At 34.2% G+C, this 20844-nt stretch overlaps 2 protein-coding genes and 2 non-coding genes across 4 annotated transcripts; all 4 read right to left on the bottom strand.

Moving 5' to 3' along the window:
• Positions 1 to 262: 262 nt before the first annotated feature.
• On the bottom strand, positions 263 to 3039 carry LOC104213821 (endoglucanase 16). The gene is made up of 8 exons (XM_070150103.1): positions 2748 to 3039; positions 2399 to 2611; positions 2112 to 2312; positions 1945 to 2022; positions 1700 to 1849; positions 1479 to 1587; positions 1215 to 1378; positions 263 to 960 (listed from the first exon to the last, which is right to left on the bottom strand). The coding sequence occupies exons 1-8, from the start codon at positions 2964 to 2966 to the stop codon at positions 628 to 630; spliced, it is 1467 nt and encodes a 488-aa protein (XP_070006204.1). The 5' UTR covers positions 2967 to 3039; the 3' UTR covers positions 263 to 627.
• Positions 3040 to 3285: 246 nt separating this feature from the next.
• Positions 3286 to 3367, bottom strand: TRNAS-GCU (transfer RNA serine (anticodon GCU)). Its single transcript has one exon. It is a non-coding gene; the product is annotated as a tRNA-Ser (tRNA).
• Positions 3368 to 14880: 11513 nt separating this feature from the next.
• LOC104222384 (uncharacterized) lies at positions 14881 to 15222 on the bottom strand. Its single transcript, XM_009773616.2, has one exon. It carries the CDS (start codon positions 15220 to 15222, stop codon positions 14881 to 14883), a length of 342 nt encoding a protein of 113 aa, XP_009771918.1.
• A 1774-nt stretch (positions 15223 to 16996) lies between these two features.
• Positions 16997 to 17114, bottom strand: LOC138872306 (U5 spliceosomal RNA). The gene has a single exon (XR_011400766.1). It is a non-coding gene; the product is annotated as a U5 spliceosomal RNA (small nuclear RNA).
• Between the last annotated feature and the right edge of the window lie 3730 nt (positions 17115 to 20844).

Raw genomic sequence — 20844 nt, 5'->3', positions numbered from 1 at the left:
TTTGTTACCCAATTTAGAAACAATGCTTTTACCTGTCAAGTACTCTACATTGAAACGTCTTGATTTAAATGAAATGGAAGGGAGTGCTTGTATTCTGGGCATGACAAATATAATTTTGATATAAAGATGAGTATATGATGTCATAGACATGCATGCGTCGTTTGATTTTCATATGGAAAAAATCGAAGTACAGACACTGTTCCGTTGATGGGAGGTTGAGAGATTTGTGTTGTTAGAAACTAACTCATAGTAAGGATCTTGGAATTACTGTTATTCAAATTTGTGTTTCCTTACAAATGTACACAATATTTCATCTATAAAACCACCACAAGAAAGTACTCTTCTTGGGTGCAGACTTTATGTAACTAATCAACATTGCAAGAGTAGTACATTAGATTCTAGACCATCAAAAGAATCCTATTCTAAGTTAAACACATCTGATCTGTTGAAAAAAAGAGAGACAAACTCGAGCTTATTTGCCCCGATACCTTGCAGCCAGCTATCCGAGGCTGTCACTACATATATAGGACCTACAAAGACATCACTATATATACTGTCAATTCATCTGCAAAAAATAACTTGTACACCTTCAGAAATCTTCCCCATAATGAACATGTGGCTAGGTGATCAAGACAGGGCATGGTGCTTCGCGAGCTTTGCAAGGACACCAACGGCCAAAGAATTTGTGTATGTTGTTGGCTCAGTCATGGCTGAAGTGGAACGACGATCTTCAAAGTTATCATATCGATCAGGACCACCAACAATGGCGCCTGTTAGCTCATTAGGATTGGGTTTTTCTGTGTTATACCAGTACACAAAACTCATGGAGCAGTCCACCAGTTTGTTTGGAGACATTTTCGGGACAGAGGCACCTCTGTGATGAGCTTGAGTTGGAGGTTTGTTCCCAAAACCAACCATGTATGATTTTCCTCTTGGGTTTTTGCCTAGTATATAGTCCATCTGCATATTTTAATTATTCATAAGAAACTTTGTGCTTTCATTTCTCAATCGCTATTTAAAGATGTGCCCACATACACGGGCATAAGGTTTTAGAACGGCTCCTGTTCCAAATAAAAAGTATAGTACTCCACTAAAAATACAGTGGCAGAAATAGCTCTCATGAGTATGACGGCGTTAGAAATTTTTATCCAGGGCTGGCCTATTGCTAAGATTAAAATTGCGAGAAGCATCAGAAAAGTGCTAATATATATTACCTGTTGCTTGGCAAAGGCCATGAGATCAGCTGAATTGAACTGTTTGTTACCACAGCTGACCTTTTGCTTATGGTTGGCTAGATAATCACTATAAACACTAAACAGAAAAGCTGTGGCAGTAACATATTGAGTATTAGCTCCATCTCTAAGGTGAAGCAGACCCCCTGATAAATTACACATTTGGCAGTTTAACTTGTTAAACCATTGAAACAAGCTCAATAGATGAAAGACATGAATTTTTCGATGTACAAAACAAAGAAGTACCTGGAGATATATAAACCTGGTGATGGGGGCTATGTGGAAGTACTGAGCAAATATAACCATCAGCCTGTTGCTTAAAATTCTGTAAATCTTTCTCCCCTTCAAAATAGAACTGCATATTATGGACCGAATATCAGCACTTTTTTCGACCCCAATTGTGCCCTGGTGTTGTTGCATGGCACCACATGTTCGCGTCTATATAAAGAAAGAGTTTTAAATATTACCTTAGAGAGGAGTATTTGAGCTCCAGCATATTTAAGGTCCCAACTAAATTCAGCTACAGTTGCAGTAGTAGCCTCCTCTTGTATGAATTCCAAGTATGTCGGCCTCCTGGTTGCTCTATATAGCCATGTTGCTGCCCACAACAACTCATCCTACATTTTTTGCACATTTTAGGGACAAATTACAATAACTTGCATGTAACTAATTAACCATATAATAAAATGAACATAAGGGAGAGGGATATTACATGAAAGCCAGAAAAGGAGCAATAGAAAGGGCATTCCCCATCATAAGTTCCTTTATGGCTTTTGGCAAACTGAAAAAGCTGAGCCACAAACCCAAAAAAAATAGTATGAGCATATATTTAGGAGCCAAATGATATAAAACATCACACAATGAGGATAGAATGAGTACCAGTTTGGCCTTGTTGAGAAGTTGACGGGCATAGGTACGATTGGTTCCACGAAATACAACAGAAGCAGCCGCCATTGCTGCAGAAGTCTCAGCTGCAATCTCTGTTCCAGGATTATTCTGGTCTATCATTAGTACAGTTCTCGGCGTTTTCATGTTTTCTGGCCTTGTCCAACATTCATGATCTTTCACTGGATCTCCAACCTTTCAAAAATAATGCACGATTAGAATAAATTTAGGACTACATTAATTCTCAATATTCTTGGAAACTATTGGGATTTGGGACCAACCTGGACATAGAGACGATTACGCTTAGAACTGGCTTTCAAGAAATAATCAGTGCCCCATTTGATAGCAGACTGAACATTTTTTAATTCTCCAGCAGCTTGGAGCTGTGATTGATACGCGATAGCAGCCCATGCTAAAGTTGTTACTGTGAAAGCCATTGGAAGACCATATTTTACGTTGTCTCCAGCATCATAGTATCCTCCTACAAGGTCAACCTACATATAAAAATACAAAAATTTTAGTATTTCGCAATTAATGTAACCCCGTGATTTGGGAGCACATACATAACATAACATCTTATATAAAAAAATGGGAAGAGGGGGGGGGGGGGAGGGGGAGAGAGAGCTATACATTTACAGTATTGCCATCTTGAAGAGCAGAATCTCCTCTCCATAAGGGCCTGTGATTAGGAGGAAGTTTTCCTGATCGTTGTGCCTCGAGAAAAATAATCGATTTGGTAAGAGCTTCTTGATAATTAAAATCTCCATATACAACCACAAAATGACCTTGAAATATAATGAACCATGCAAGAAGAAAGGTTCCAAATGCTTTTATTACAGAAATGTTCATGACTAATAAAAATGATTTCTTAAGTGAAGAATATTGCGATTGATGAATAAGCTAAGCACCAAAAAGGATTAGAAAAAAGTTTGTTAATTTGGAGAAGTAAATGAGAGGAAATAGGTACAACCCACTCACTAGGAAGTTAGATAGTAATGGTGTTTGTTTAAGATGTTTTTCTTGAGGTGGATAATCAATGGCTAAAACTTTTTGGACTTTGGCATTGGTAATTATAATGGCGGGAAATAACACAAAGTTAGTTATCGGCTTTGGAAAGTTGTTAATATCCAAAAATTAGTTATTGAGGGGCTAAAGAATAAAAACAAAACGTCGCCTGAGAGATTTGAACTCTCGCGGGGAAACCCCATGTACTTAGCAGGCACACGCCTTAACCACTCGGCCAAAGCGACGAAGTTGTTAGTAGGCTATTGGGAATATAATATTGATCATTCTGGAATAAAAATGTGAGGTTATTTAGGGGCATTTGCATCTATACTCGCTTTTTGTGTCACATTTTAACTTGTGCTCGCTTTGCAAAAAAGATTGCAAGTGTACCCACTTTTTCGCATAACTTCAGCATACGGGGCTGAAGTAGCAAAGGCAATCACGCAGAACTTCAGCATTCTAGTAGCCGGGCCTGAAGTTCAGCTCTAGAGCTGAAGTTTTTGTGTTGTAAATGGGAAACTTCAGCTCTAGAGCTAAAGTTTTTTACCACCTATTAATATTACATACTAGAGCTGAAGTTTTATTACCACCTATTAATATTACATCTAGAGCTGAAGTTTTTGTGTTGTAAATGGGAAACTTCAGCTCTAGAGCTGAAGTTTTTTTACCACCTATTAATATTACATACTAGAGCTGCAGTTTCTCAGTTACTACACAAAAACTTCAGCTCTGGAGTTGAAGTTTTTTTACCACCTATTAATATTACATACAGTTGCTCGTTTTGTATTACCTAGGCATGTATAAATATTTTTAAATTAATTAAAAACGTGAAAGGCACAAGAAAAAAACAAAGGTCGGAGAGTGATATATACATGTATCATCTGGGGGATTGGATTAGTGGGTAGAAAGCAGAGGAGAGAGCTAGAGCAGTCATTCCAATTCTCGAAGGGAAAAAAGAAAAGCTAAAAAATAAAGTAAGAACGTGAAAGGGTAGCTTTTGCACAGCTTGTGATATTGTTTTTATGCATATCAATCTCAATCTAGATCCTTGCTTTCTTCTGGTGAGGTACTGAAGCGGAGAAGAAAGGGAGCTGAAGTTGTTTAAAAAGTGGGTACAAGTTAAAAGTTTTAAAAAAAAATAGGTATAGGTTAAATGGGGGCGATCAAATAGGACGCCCCGTGCAATTTTTACGGTTATTTAATCCTGTGTTAGTGTATTTTCTTGGTACGGTATAAACAATTGTGTTTAGTTATACCCTAATTTTGGTATCATTTTTATATCGTATTCAATGTGGGAGAATAATCTTGAGATAAAACAACCAAATGACCAAAAGTGCCATTCTCCAAAACTCTTTTTTAAAGTCCTTTAAGAAGACCAAGATTTTAAAGTTGAAAATAATAGTTTGTCTATTATAAAACCAAACACATGCTTTTATATTATATCCATATATTTCATTTTTTATCCAATGAACCAAACGTTTCAAGAAAATATATTCACCAAATAATTTCGTTATTACTTCAGTTTGAATTGTAATCTCCATCACATTATAATAATCATGATATGACTTGTTTGCAAACCTCAAGTGTATTGTTAACGACTTTTGTAGCGAGACAACTCCCAAGCTTTAACAATTAGTAGCCGAATGTGAGAGTAGTGGATATGAATATGTGTTAATTTTTCATCAAGCTTAATAATATTTTTCTCTTGAACTTTTAAAGCTCTCTCATTACATATTTTAACTTTTCGAGTGACTCATTACCCACCTCAACTTGTAAAAATATAGTCAAGATAAAGTCTCTTGGTTTAGTTGTTTTAAAGCCTTAAATGGAACTATTTTCATTAGTTATCAGGAAAAATATATTCGTTTTGTTTTTTTTCACGTACTGAGTCACTCTCAAATCTCAAACAACGTGCTCGGAATAAGCAATTTCTCCCTTAAATTGTTAGCACCTTCACATTCCAATCACACAGTAGGAGACTGACTTTAACTCAACTGTAGTTAACCATATGTAACATGTGAAGATCCTATTCAATTAAGTACTTGTCTGGAGGACAAGTCCGTTGGCTATCTTTAGCATGGACCATTTATTGTGCAATAACCCGTCCATAACCAGAGATGAATTTAAAGTTTAGGAGAAGTTTTATTTTGTGTCTCATACCACTTACATTAATTGTATGAGGCTCATTTTTGTCTCACAAATTTGTGGACTCAATCTTATACTTCTCGGTCCACAGAAATCTGGGTCCACAAAATTATAAGACAAAAAAGTTGTCTCATACAACTAGTGTCAGTTGTATGAGACTCAAAATAAAATTTTCCAAAGTTTAAGTTAAGAGGTACAATAATTCCTGTTCGTTAGAGTACTTGTTTTGCTAACGGTCGTACACAACATTTGTTAGAGTACTTGCTTTGCTATCGGTCGTACACAACATTTGTTAGAGTATTTGCTTTGCTATCGATTGTACACAACAACACTCCAGAGACAATTCTAGAATTTTATTGTTTTGATTGTCCAAATGCTTCCTTCACGCACTTAATGAAATGTGATTAAAGTGCCCCGCATGAGAGAAGCTGAAACTGAAATAATGATTTTTTGGACTTAAAATACGTTTATATAATTAAAAAAAAAGTTACATTTCTAATTAAAACACAGTATAATACTGCGTTTTAGTTTAACGAAAAATTAGCCGTTAAAATAAAACGTAGTATAGTACTGTGTTTTATTTAATAATTTATTTTTTTATAGGGAAACGCAGTATAGTACTACGTTTTAGGAAAAAGTAGTATAATATTGTGTTTTACTTCAATTTGGACCCACCAATAATAAGTGATCTACAGGACTGACATAAATAATTTGTTTTGTAGTGTAAAACGTAGAATTATACTACGTTTTACTAAAATGCAGTATACTAAAATGCAGTATTATACTGCATTTTACACTAATTTTTGGGCCTACCAATAAGTGTTTTGCGGATAACTGACATAACAATAATTCAAATACATAAAACGTGGTATTATATTGCATTTTACATAAAAAAAAAAAATTTGCACCCCAAGCTAGGACTTGCCTTATTTAAAGGCGTTAGGATTTTATGAAAATTCATTCAAAACTTTCCTTCAAACTTCCGTTCATACTTCTCTTCTTCTTATCAAGCATTTTTTTTATAATGTCTGAAGAGCCAAAAATAAGGGTTTCATTATATTAGGGGGTGAGGTTATAATGGAGAATAACTCTGTGAGGTATAGTTCACCTCCACAGTGTCATGTTAAATTGTCGCTTACAATGGAGTACGATAAATTGGTATCGTTGTTACGTAAAAAAATGAGTGTCAGGAAACGTTCGGTGAACCTTAAAGTAACAGGTAGATTTCCGTATTCTGTGACTCCGCAGGTGTTTGCTTATTATTCTGAGTTTAACATCGAAGATGATGAAACTCTTAGAGATTATTTGCGGATTCCAGATGAATACAGGGAATTTATTGTAATAAAATTGTTGGAAATGTACGTCAAGGTTGAAGACATTCCCAATAATGAGGGCGTGCATAGTAGGGATAACCCCCAGTCATCGGGTGGTTATTCTAAAGCAGTTTTTGCCGGACAGATTCCTGATGAAAGAGCTTGCCTTGATTTAAACTTGTCACCACCGGCGAATGAGCAGCCACAAAATAATTTTTCGACTTTATATAATCCACAAGACGGCTAGTAAACTTCAATTTTTCTACGCTTTAACGATGTTTATTTTAAGTCTTTTGAATTGAATTTGTATAAACACTCATATTTTTCATAGGGGGTACCGTCCAGATATGAATTTTACAAGTTACGACCCCGCTCCTAATTGGAATATGCGTAGTTCTGGCATGTTGGACCACGGTGGTCCATTCGGGAGTCATCACCAATAAGAAAATGTCCATCATGGATCGTCAACACAGTACGACTTGTAAGTAAAGTGATAGCTATATGTAAATTATTTATCTAGTTGAGTAGCTTATCATTTTGTTCTTTTTGTGCAGTGAAAACGAGCAACTTGATGTTCCTGACCTCACACAGTTGCCCATAGACGACGTATTGACTCGTGATTTGGCAGATGCGCAGAGTCAGGAAGATGATAGTGATTATGACAATAATGTCGATGAGTCTGGAGATGACACACCTTTCCCTGATGAGGGTGATGACGAGGAGGAAGTGGATGCCAAACTTGAGCTGACGAGGGAGCATGCTCCTCCACCTCCCGTTAGACCAAGAGTGTACGAGTCCCACATGCCGTTTCATGAGCGGAATATCCCTACCTTGATAATTTGCCAAGTATGTCGGACGTGGATGCCCTCACAAGGGATGATGACGAAATTCAGTCAAAAATATGGGATGAGTCAAGACCAGCGGTGCTGGCAAAGGGCATGTATTTCCCCAATAAAGCTCGCCTAATCAGAGCTATAAAAATCTACAGCGTAAGAGAGTGCCGCAAGATGACGGTAAGGGAGTCAACTATGGAGGTGTACAAGGTTGTATACCATAGAGACTTTATGGGTTGTCACTCGATGTTGCGTGCCAGCAAGAAGAAATCAGGATTGTGGAAAGTGGGTAAATATATTAGCACCCACAGATGTGAAATGGACACATTCAATGAGAATCACTTCAACCTGAATGTAGACTTGATTTCTCTTGTCGTAATTCCATATTTGGAAGTGTCCATTAGGTTCAAGATTAAAGAGTGGAGTTTAGTCGTCCACCAGGAATATGGTTGTACTATAACCAAAAGAAAGGCATATCTCGGGCGCAAACGTGCCTTTGAATCGAGGCACATCATCGGGATGGAAGTGCTCCAAAGCAGTCGTTCGACCGAGCAATAATCAGGCAGATCAGCTAGCAACTCGTCGATGTATGGCGTCTAGATGAACTATCCAATAATAACATAAAAGTGAGTATGCACAACACAAGTGAATTTATAACAAGTAAGTTTAGGTACATATTTACCTGTCCGGCCTCCAGCATATCCAACACATCCCTGACAAGGGGGAGATAATGATGAGCATCACTGCCTCGGTAGTTCCCACGCTGGAGAATCCACCTCCTAGCTAGAGGGAGAAATGGAGGTACTACACCGACTCTAATGATGGTAGAGGTGGTTGCGAGGGCAGGATCCGCTCCCAGGCTCAAACCTAAGATAAAAGATTGACGTAAATTTTAATAGTCATTTTGACTATATAGAATTTGAAGTAATGAACAGAGTATTCGAATATGTTGTCACCTGTAGAAGCGATAGAAAATCACATATGTCCACCTGGGTGACTATGCTACCCCGGCACATACTCCTGTACATGTATGCGAGAACAACAGCACCCCAGCTATACTGGGGTAACTCATTTAGCTGCTGCAGATGATGCAGAAAGCGCAGACTCACTAGATTTCCCGAAATGTTCGGGAACAAGACACACCCAAAAAGAAGGAACAGTGCCAACCTCGTGTACCAGTGAATATAGAGATCCTCTGTCTCGCCGGTAATGTCGGGGTGCAATACCTTCATATGTTGTCTGATAGCTGTCACAGAAATGCGACTGCCCCCTCTAACTGTAGCCACACCCTGTAGTCTGAAACCAGTATACTGCCCCAGCAAATCCAAATATTGCGCATGCGTCATAGCTCTCATATACTGGGGCAGTGCAACGGCCAGTCCATCTACACGCAGCCCATATAAACCTGAACATCCTGAAGCGTGATGGTGGCCTCTCTAGTGGGCAGGTGAAAAGTGTGTGTCTCCGGTCGCCACCGCTCTATCAACGCCGTGATGAGAGACCAGTCGAGCTCATCCGCCCAATCTCAAAAATCCTAGGGAATTCCGTAGCACGCAGGCGATGGACTACGCGGGGATGGAAATCTTTCTCCCTCAAAAAGTCCCACAAGTCGTCCGGTCTCCTGGCGCGGAGAGTCTGATCCAATAGATGTCCCTCCCATACGTAGGCGGACCTATGGTCTCCCTGTAACACTAATATCTGATCCAATGCTGGTCCAAGATACACAAACGGCAAGTCCATGTCGTCTACTGTAAATTAAACAATATTAATTGTGTGTTTGTGTTATAATAATTAATATTTTATTATTTAATAGGACATAATATATATAACTAAGGGTTCCAAGCTCGATAATTTGGGCCCAGTAGCACCAAGCTATCCTGAATTCTTATGTGTGTCAATTTCAATAATTTTAAAATTTTGTTAGTTTAATAAATTAAATAATTAATTTTTAATTGGACAGAGTATATAACTATGGGTTCCAAGCTCGATATTTGAGGCCCAGTAGTACCAAGCTATCCTTAATTATTATGTGTGTCAATTTCAAAATTTTTAGAATTTTGTTAGTTTAATAAATTAAATAATTAATTATTTAATTGGACCGAGTAAATATCTATGGGTTAGCAAGCTTGATATTTGAGGCCCAGTAGCACCAAGCTATCCTGAATTCTTATGTGCGTCAATTTCAAAATTTTTAGAATTTTGTTAGTTTAATAAATTAAATAATTAGATATTTAATTTGACCTATCTATGGGTTCCAGGCTCGATATTTGAGGCTCAGTAGCACCAAGTTATCCTGAATTCTTATGTGTGTCAATTTCAATATTTTTAAAATTTTGTTAGTTTAATAAATTAAATAATTAATTTTTAATTGGACAGAATATATAACTATGGGTTCCAAGCTCGATATTTGAGGCCTAGTAGTACCAAGCTATCCTTAATTATTATGTGTGTCAATTTCAAAAAATTTAGAATTTTGTTAGTTTAATAAATTAAATAATTAATTATTTAATTGGACGGAGTAAATATGTATGGATTAGCAAGCTCGATATTTGAGGCCCAGTAGCACCAAGCTATCCTGAATTCTTATGTGTGTCAATTTCAAAAATTTTAGAATTTTGTTAGTTTAATAAATTAAATAATTTAATTGGACAGAGAAAATATCTATAGGTTCCAGGCTCGTTATTTGAGGCTCAGTAGCACCAAATTATCCTGAATTCTTATGTGTGTCAATTTCAATATTTTTAAAATTTTGTTAGTTTTATAAATTAAATAATTAATTTTTAATTGGACAGGGTATATAACTATGAGTTCCACGCTCGATATTGTCACACCCCTTTTTTACCCCTCCAAAAGATAATGTGTGTTACGGACTGTGGGTTAAAGAGCTTTTCTAATTAAAGTGACAAATTTGAAATAGGGATTATTTTATTTACAGAGTCGCCACTTGGAATTGATTTTTGTCGGTGTTCCAAGTCACCTTTTATTTGAATCCCTATTCAAAGGAAAGTTTGACTCTATTATTATTGGTCTGCGAAAACAAAGTTCGGGTAAGGACTTCTGTTGACCGGGGAGAAAGTGTAAAGCATTCCCCGAGTCCCGTGGTTCTAGCACGGTCGCTTTATTGACTATATTTGGCTTATATTATTTTAGGATATTCTTGTATTTTATTAATTATGACTTGTTCATTACCACTTCACTTAATTTTATTATATTTTATTAATTATTTTGACCTAGATGCGGTATGCACACAAGGACTTCCTTTAAAGGTAGATATTAAACTAAGGTACGGAATGTACACATGATTAAAACATAATCATTTTAAATTTAAATGCATCGAGATGCGGGAATGTGCACATGACCCTTTTATTACTTAAGCATATCAATCCAAGGTTCGGGTGTGAACACGTGAGCTAATAATTAAAGTACATCCCAAACTTTTAAGTGTATTTAAAGTATTCCATTTATTAGTCCCTTCTTATCCAATACATATATTTGTATATTTTTAATTATTGCAACAATTCTTGAATTGGTTCATGACTATTTCACTCTCCCACAATTATTTATTTATTCTAATAATATATATATATATACATGCGGGTTAATTAATTCAAAGCTCGCTATAATATAATAATATATATATTTTATATAGCGAGCTTTGAATTAATTAACCCGCATGTATCTATTGATAGGCCTTACAATATGTCTAGACCAAATAAGCTATATTTTACAATTAAAATTAGAAAAAATGAAAATATATATATATATATATATATATATATATATATATATATATATATATATATATATATAATGTGAAACGTCCAATTAATTTACAATAAACAATATTTATGCTAACAAAACAAACAAGGAAAAGCAATTCAAATAAAGTTCATAAAATGAAGATAAAACTTATGACAATTAGAAGTTATTCTTCAACAGTGAACAAATAGAAGTATACATTCATAGACTAATTTAAGATAGTTAATCACAATATTAAAGTAACTTACAATGAAGTTAACGGCATAGAGAAATTGATAGGATTAGGAAGATTTTCTAATTTATAAGGTATTCCTACTAAAATTAATACCTGATTTTTTTTTTAGTTTTTATTGACAAGTGGTTAACAGTTGTAAATATATACTCAAAGAAGAAAAAAAATTCATTATATAAAATAAACTTACTACAATCTTATTAAAAAAAAATATTATAGATTATGGCCTATTCATAAGAATGACCGGAAAATATGCTCATTTTTAATATCATAGTATAATTTATGTAAGCTTAACTGACCACTAAGTTTAACACTATGCAAACATTTATATCATCACTGTAATCGTTTTAGTCTTCTATCTCTTATGAAATCTCTTTCTTTTAGTCTTTCATCAAATAAACTAAATGATAACGAAATTCAGAAACATGTGCTCAAATAGGAAAATAACAGATTAAGGAAATAAATTACTAATAAAAGGAATCAAATCCTAATGCTCTAAATAAAACTAAGAAAATAACAGTGAAGAAGAATAGAATCAAAACCTTAGTAAAAGAGTTTCAGTAATACAAGAAAGAGAATGAGTACAACTCTAATCCAATATTGAAACTCGAGTCGGACAAAGTAGCAGCAACGTCGAACCCAAAGCCACGAACGAAAACTTGACCTCCTACTTACACGAGAATCTCTCAAATTTTTTATCGAATTGAATCTTTTCTGTTTCTTCCTCCCACTTTTCACGTTATTTTCCTTGTTCAAAGATCTCCTCCTATTTTGTTACCCCCTCCTTTTTTTTAATCTAAATGTATGACTTATATAGAGAATGTATAATAGTGTGTGTTGATGGAGAAGAAGAGTCCAAGGGTGAGGGGTCGTGTGTGTTTTTTATAAGAGAGATGAGGGAATTTCTCCAATTACCTTCTTTCTGGCACCAAGAAAAGTGGGTGTGTGCTGTGAGGAAATAAGGGAAAGGGATTATGAGTGGGAATGTGAATTGTAAAGAGTATGAGTGGGAAGGTGAGGGAAATCATGGGGTATTTTCTGGGAATAATTGTGTTGGTGGTAACGTATGTGCTATATGACGTGAGTGAGTTGGAAAGAAAAATTCAAATATGGTCAAAAATTAGATGCTCACCGATATTTAATTTGACAACATATATTAATTTGTTAGTTCTGTAAGTTTGTTTTATCGATTAAATAATTAATTTTGTAAAGTGTAATTGGATAGAGTTTGTTGTTAGTAGATACTTAAACTATAGAGACTCTATGCTAAAAGACTCTATATTTCACTACGCTAAAAGGCTCTATATTTTACTACGTTAAAAGGCTGTATATTTTACTACGTTATAAGGCTCTATATTTTACTACGCTAAAAGGCTCTATATTTTACTACGCTAAAAGATCACTATTCTTTAAGCAAATAAATAATCTAAACTAAATAAAAACCACAAACATATGAACATAATATTCACGAAATTACATATAAAACAGTAAAAGATATTTATGAACAATTTTATTAACAATAAAAATTATTTTTCAACTTTTAACTTTTTTTTAAAACACTAATATTAATCCGGGTAAAAAATAACATATAAATTTAATCGCAAACATAACACAAATCAACGTGAAAACACATTCAAGAAAACAAATATGCATATGCTCTACGAGTTTCGACATAAACTAAATCGAAATACCTCGATTTATGTTTTTTGAAATGTCGGAAATTTGAAATTTTGAGCCCAAAAGAAGAAATCCACAACAATCGAAGGCTTTGATTGTATGCGGGACCTATGCTCTTCACTTATTGTGTGACGGGTGGGGCCCAAGGATTTTTAATTGGGGGGGGGGGGGACCAGCAGAAAGGGATTTTTTTTTAAATAGAACCAGTGGTTCTGTCACGGGGAAGAAGACAGGCTTATATTTTTTTATAGGAAAATGCTGTATAATACTACGTTTTCCTTAAACGTAATACTATACTGTATTTCCCTATTAAAAAAACAAATTATTAAATAAAACGCAGTACTATACTGCGTTTTACTTTAACGGCTAACTTTTCGTTAAACTAAAACGCATTATAATACTGTGTTTTAGTTAGAAATATAACTTCTTCTTTTTTAACTGTATAAACTTATTTTAAGTCCAAAAACCATTATTTCAGTTTCGGACTCCCTAATGAGAGTGTTTTGAACCAGAAGCAGTAGAAAAATGAGCTCCTGATTACCATCACAGACTTAGTACAGGTCCTTCTGTTATTCTCATTAGCTAGTCCTGAATATTACCGATGAAATCCAGATTAATGTTTTCAACCTTCACTTTAAAAATACACTTCACAAGTCACTCTAAATTCTCTTTAGTTTACGTAGCTCGATTTGCTATCTCACCGTTTATCCTCAAATTCGAATAACAATTAAATTTATACTGTTTTTTTTTTAAGAATATGTGATTTCGCCCAATACCAATTGATAAGTAAGAGAATAAATGAATAAATTAGAAAATAAAATAAATCAAACCAGTATGCTAGTCAGATCTCGACCTCGACTCGGGATAGTCTCGAGGCGGAATAGTAAAAACAGTAAATGATAAAGCAACTTTGATGAGCAATAAGAGTAATATATAGCAGGAAAGTAACGAGTATATATATTCTTCTTAGTGAACAATGATGATTACAAATGAATGGGATCCCCTCTTTATATAATAGAGGAGTCCTAAATAAGGTACACTTCTAATTATAGTAGGAAACCATATTAACATCTGATTAACCGCCATGGATTGATCCGTTCCGAGATTCACGCCATGGTCCTCGACCAATTGCGGATATCTTGCCTTTTCCGTTATCAAGTTATACCGATGTCACTCGGAGTCTGTCTCTTTCTGGCCGCGATTGACGTCGACCTTGGTCCGGAAAGAGGCTTCGATTCCGGACTCGACATCCTAGCTCCTTGACGCAACATTCCCATCTCGAGCAAAGGATGAAATCGGGTAGTCCCGCTTTCTACCGTATACAAAGAGTAAAATGATAAGAAACTACATGTGTGATCAGTAACAATTCCATTTTTGTTTTTCTCGTGAAAATTTGAAGAGAATAATTTCCAAGAAAACCAACGCATACCAAAAGTATGGAATCCGATGTCGCTACCATAAAACTAAAGCTAGTATTCAATTGCTCCAGTAGTAAACAAACAAGAGAAAATTAGTTGAAATTTCAGTAAGGAACTGTCTAACAGCAAAGCTATTTTCAGAATTGAACAATGGTTCAAAACTGATTATACAACCTCAAAATTAATTCAAGTCTAACGCTATTAACTTCAGTAATCCCCTAGTAGATTAATACTAATTTACCTGAATGACCTCCTTTCAAAAAAAATCAACTGTGTACTTTTCTTCACATATTCTAGTGCACAACAATGGCAATGATTCTACCAACTCCTAGTCCTAGCACGCGATTTGAATTATGACATTTTGATAACTGAACTATCCGTTCAACTATCAACTGCTGAAAAACAACTCCGACATCGTCTCTGTCTACTCACCGGACTTGATCTCGGCGAATCCAAACTCCTTAACATCAGTTGCTTCACCGCCGATATCAGTTCCTCCGTTGGCCTTAAAGCTCTCAACTTCTTGCAGAAATTCATGTGCCGAATCAGAGCCTCCGATCTCATGATCTCATCTTTCACTACCTCCACGCACAGCCCGCAAATCCACCGCCCTCCGTTCCTCTCCCGAACTCTAGCTATATACGCCACCGTGCACTCCTCCGTCAATCTGCAACACTCGCATTTCACCATCTCCGCTTCAACTTCAGTAGCTTCCGCGCCCATTGCTGCCGTTGCTCAAATAACTAGCCTTCTTTTTAACACATATTCGTAAAGACCGTTTCGAAATTTTGAAATTCAAATCACAAAATCAGCATTTACTATAATAATTCTTCGTATGAATCCTTAGGCCGATCCGGCGCAATAAGTTAACGTATACCAACCTCCTCTTGTTAGGATTGAAGATATATATACAAATTACTCATATTGTAAGCCCATTGGCTTTAAATTCTAAGTCCGCCTATAATTATGAAAGACAGATACAGTACAAATCTGGCAGGAATTTTACAGTTACGGCTTGGATTTTGCTGATGAAAATGTTGAATCCACAAATACTCAAAATCTCGTACCTGAAATTTTTCCCCCGGAAAATCAAATGATTCTCCGAATATATAACAAAAAGCGTGTTGTTATAGAATTTATGTTTCTGTTTCCCACAGGACTTCTTCTTCAACAATATCACAACCAATGATCAACAGCTTGAATACTACATACATTTCATAGAGCCCTGTTTGGCTCGAATATATCCTCTTCTGATTTTGAATACGGAATCCAGCTGAAAGTTACGCTCAAACAAACACGACTTTTCTATTTGTGAACAGAGAAGAAGATTCAGGAAGTTGATGTTATACTATGTTCTTGGAATATTAGTTATTTATATGAGATGATTAGGTATGTAAGGGAGAGATTATGGTAATTTTTCATTAAATTAAAATTGCTTTTTTTTTTTAAATTAAAAAACAGACAAAACATAAGTTATTATAATAATTGGAAGTTTGTGTAAGACAGTAAAAGTTGTTCACGTCAAGGTTTAGATGGCGGCCTTGAGTTGTAAATATTGTGTTTACACGTAAAATTTGTTGATACTTATCATCACAGTCAAATCAGATGGTGTAAAAAAAATTAGCCCAAGTTAAACAAGTTTTCATCACATGGTTATATAATGTTTGACTTTGGATGAGTACTTTTTCCTTGAAAATACCACATTAACATGACAAATGAGCAGATTAAGGGTGTGTTTGGTACAAAGAAAAATGTTTTTTATGGGAAACTTTTTCCTTGAAAATATTTTCCTGGAAAATGAGTGGTTATATCACTTATTTTTTCTTGTTTGGTTGGTAAGTGAAAATAAATTTCTGATAAAATCTCATTGAAATTGTTCTTTAACAGAAACCATTAATCAAATTACTAAAATGACCAACTCAACAATTGACTTTGGTAAAATATGTCTGAAGAGATTGGATCAAATTGATTTTGATGTTGATATGCATGATGTAACATTTAAACTTCAAATTAAAGTATCATTTCTAGCAAAAAATAGAGTCTAATACATTTGCAAATTGTTTAATGGTATCCCATGCGAAACACGCCTTTATAAAATATTATCATTGCTAATTAATGAACAATTACGCAAGTAGGTCATTATTTGGTATATCCCTGATCTTGCTTCTTTATTCTTCTCAATTTTTCGACACGCTTAGGATATGCTCTAAATATTAAAGGGAAAAAACGTGCTTAATACTGTACTGATGACCATGACTTATTATTAAGACAATAACTTATTATAATTGCTTAATATATTAAACAAATCGAATTCAGACGTGAGGATTACTGTAGAGGCAGGTATACTGCATATTAATGTGAACGTCAACATTGCATATTTGGCCACGAGCGATTAGTATTACGGGCAAGATATGACCAAATTACATCAATTATTTAAAAACCAAAATTAATTACATGTTTTTTCAATTAAAAAGAATTTTGAACTAGATTTGTTGGGGGCACTCAAGAAGAGCGCACCCCTCCAAAAATTGGAGTATGCCACTAATTGCAATGCTCACACGGTATTCTTTAGTAAAAGGCGAAAGAATAGTTCGCTCTGTGCTCACTGCGTGGCTGCGTGGTTTAATTAGTCTTCTATAATCCCTTTTTATTTCCTCCAAAATGTTTGACCTTACTCTTTTACTGCCGGTGTGGGAAGCACCACAAACAATTCTCTTCATCAACCATAGCCCAAATATTAGAGCCCGTGCCAAGCTGCTATAATCTGCTTATTTTGAAAAAAAAAATTGTTTGTGTTTGGCAAATTCATTTAAGAAATACTTTTTGCAACATTTGGTAAACAAATTGTGTTTGGCTAATCTTTCTAAAAAGTGCTTTTAAGTGTCAAATTACCAAAAAGAATAGTACTAAGGTCTTATAATTCTTTTAAAAAAAATAAACTTAAATATTTATCATAAGACACTTTTATTATTTCTTATTTTATCTAATTAAAATATAAAACATAAAGTACAAACATATTAAAGATTTAAATCAATTTTACATATATAGTTATACCAAAGCATATAATATTATCTAGTATAATTACTTATTGTTACAAGATGATTCGAATAATTAAAATACATCATTCAGTATAAATTAGAAGTCTATTCCACAAATTACTATATATTGATAATCCACCATGAAATAATAAGTAAAGTTACTTATATATGATAATATTTCTCAACAATTTCATCTCTGCTTCTATCGCACGACGCTTCCATATTAGTAGAAAGCTTGCCTTGCATTTCTAAAGGAATATCAGAAGGCACATCTCCTTCCCCAATCTCTGCAGTAATATCTTCATTAGCATAATAGTTGAATTTCTTTTCGGTAGAAGAATGTCGTCGGATGAAATTATGTATAGTGATGGTTGTTTGAACTAGATGATTCTGAGTGTCAAACTTGAAAAATGGCATTGAGAGTAAAATAATAATAATTTTAAATATATATAAAGATTCGTAAAAAAATAGTTAAGTATGTTTAAATTCAAATTCAAAAAGTGTAACTAATTATTAACAATACACAATGTATAACTTAATTTTTTTTTAAAATTTAAATTCAAAGAGGAACAAATTATTACATAATCTTACTAACTTTTTCCTAAATTGCCAAGTGACCTATTATGAGGCCACCACTTGGCTTAATGTGGATATTTTTTCTTCTTCTTTTAATAATATAAAGATAGATTATGTGATGCAATTATAAATTTATTATCTATTTATACGTAATTTTCACAAATTAGATTTGATGACTGTTTTGAAGATTCGGGAACTAATAGTATATAGTAGAAGAAATTATAAATGATTATTTGTAGGAAGAGAATTGATATCCAAAGAAGGATATAGATAATTTGTTTTAGTGTGAAAAAAGAAGAAGATAATTTGTAAAGTTACAAGACATTACACCAAGAAAAAATCAAAAACAAGAAAAGTCAATAAAGAATTTGGAAAGTTACAATATGATTCATGTATGCAATGTCTTTAATTTTAAAAGAATGGTAAAAAGAAAAACCTTAAATTTTTAAGGGATAATTTGAAAAATATAAATTTACGGTGAGGATAGTTTTGTCTTGAATAAATTAATTTTCTATTTCTGCTTCTACTTCTTGGAAGAAGCTAGAATTTTCTGTTTCTTCCCAAAAGCAAAAAAACTGTTTCTGTTGTTGGCCAAAAGTATTTCTGTGTATTAGCCAAAAAGCTTAATTTTTTTAAAGAGTACTTTTTTGGAGAAAAAAAGTACTTTTGGTCTCTAGAAGCTTGGCAAAACAGGCTCATAGTTTCTTCGTATTATGACCTGTATTCCACTTCCTCCATTTTAAGATAATCTTTCTAAAGATTTTCCAAGGGTTTTGCTCTGATTGAGTCGAGGCATTCTTTAGGAACAATAGGTTTATACATCAAATGAAGTCTTATAGTCAAAGAGATAGCTTGTGTTTGTTGTGTACGAGCTCCTCCTAGATTAGTTGATATAGTTTAAAGATATAGATTTTAAAAAATAGGAAGAGTAAGAGCATCATGTAAATATGATAGTTTTAGTCGTGTTAGCTAGCTATGATACTTTGTAAAATTTACTGATGATTAATAAAAAGTTAGTTACCAAATAAAATGAAGTCTTACAATAAAAGTGTGAGAAAAGTTACCCTGAGTTAACAAAATTGACCCACTTGCTAAACAATTAGAGGAAAAAATGTTGTTTTTTCTCTACGTATAAGGAATTCACACAAGTTAAAGTAAAAGTTATTTGCGAGTCTGCAGTTCTGCTTGAAACACATGAAAAAGAAGTAGGTTGTGACAAAGTTAAAATGGATGGAATTGAAATATTAGTGCTACTTCTATCGTATTTTAATTCTTTTTATCGAATTAGTATTTGGACATGTGCGTTGCACGTGTATCCTATTATTATATATTCCTTTTTCATTAATTTATTTGTTTTTTGGTCTGCTTTAATAAAATGTCACTATCTATATTTTGGTAACTCTTTAGTTTTAATGTTTTACCCAGTAAAATTGAGAAACATAAAATTTGATGGAGGAGTATACAATGACAAATTTTAATTTCACCCATAATCTATAAAAAAGTTACGAAAATCGAAAGGTTGAAAATCAGACCCTGACTAATTTGAGAACGTGAGTTTACTCCTTTGGATTTCAATGGCTATCAGAAAAGATGTTTTACGACCTTAATTATCACCCCAAGTATTTAGATTTTCAAAATAATAGAAACCAACAGATCATTTACACTTAGAAACTTCTAAAAGAAAAGTAATAGATAAATGGCTTTGAAAAGACATTTTACTGGGTTGTTGTTGTTTTTTTGGTTAAATGCTTAAACTTTATTTAACCAAGTAAGAATATTTATATCCGTTAGTTCTTTTTTGACTCTAGAACTAGATTCTATCTATTACACTATCTGAAAACTCTCAGCTCTCACTTTCTGTATGCACAGCTATCCTTCAATTATTTTAATCTTTCTATACTATACTAGGATAATTCTTCAGTCTTGCTAATTCTTTCTGCCATTTTCCTTCGTTATGTCCAGCCAAGTGCAGTTCCAACACTATGTCTTTGATTCTTTGCCTGCCTTCTATTGCTTCTCCTCGGAATCTTCTGTTGTTCCTTTCTGTCCAAACATGATACACCATGGCTGTGAACAGGAACATGAGCACTTCTCCACGAGCTTTGCTTGTATTTCTGTTTTTCAGCCATCTAATCTCCTCATCCCAATTACCAATCTGATGGGTTTCATTTAGCCAATGTAATAATTTAGACCATATTGTTTTGGCATAACTGCATCCAAACCATAACTGCTCCATTGACTCTTCCTCATTTGTATCACATAATACACATTCATTATCAACTATACTGCCCCATCTTCTTAGCCTGCCCACTGTGGCTAATCTCCAGTGAAGTGCTAACCAAAGAATAAATCTATGCTTTGGTATTGCTTTTGATCCTGTTGTAATCTTCTTCCACCAAATCTTCTAGAACTGATGTCTCATTACAATGTATAGCTTTTTGTTGTTAAACTTTTCATTTCTATAGTATTGCTCCAACTCATTTCTTGAATGCTTTTCCAGAAACCATTGCCTAGTATCAAAGATTTTCTTTACAATGCAACATGCTTGTTTAGGAGTGTCCATTATCGTAACATCTTCTCTTTGACATAATAACTATGGACCCATTGAATTCATAGTGTATCTTTCTTTGCACTAATGGCTCATAACAGTTTGTACAATGCAGTTTTGTTCCATGAATAAATATCCAGAATATTTAACCCCCTGCTGATAATGGCATACATATTGTGTCCC

This window comes from Nicotiana sylvestris, chromosome 6 (assembly GCF_000393655.2).
Source record: "Nicotiana sylvestris chromosome 6, ASM39365v2, whole genome shotgun sequence".
Classification (NCBI taxonomy): domain Eukaryota; kingdom Viridiplantae; phylum Streptophyta; class Magnoliopsida; order Solanales; family Solanaceae; genus Nicotiana; species Nicotiana sylvestris.
This window is presented reverse-complemented; position numbering and strand designations above follow the sequence as displayed.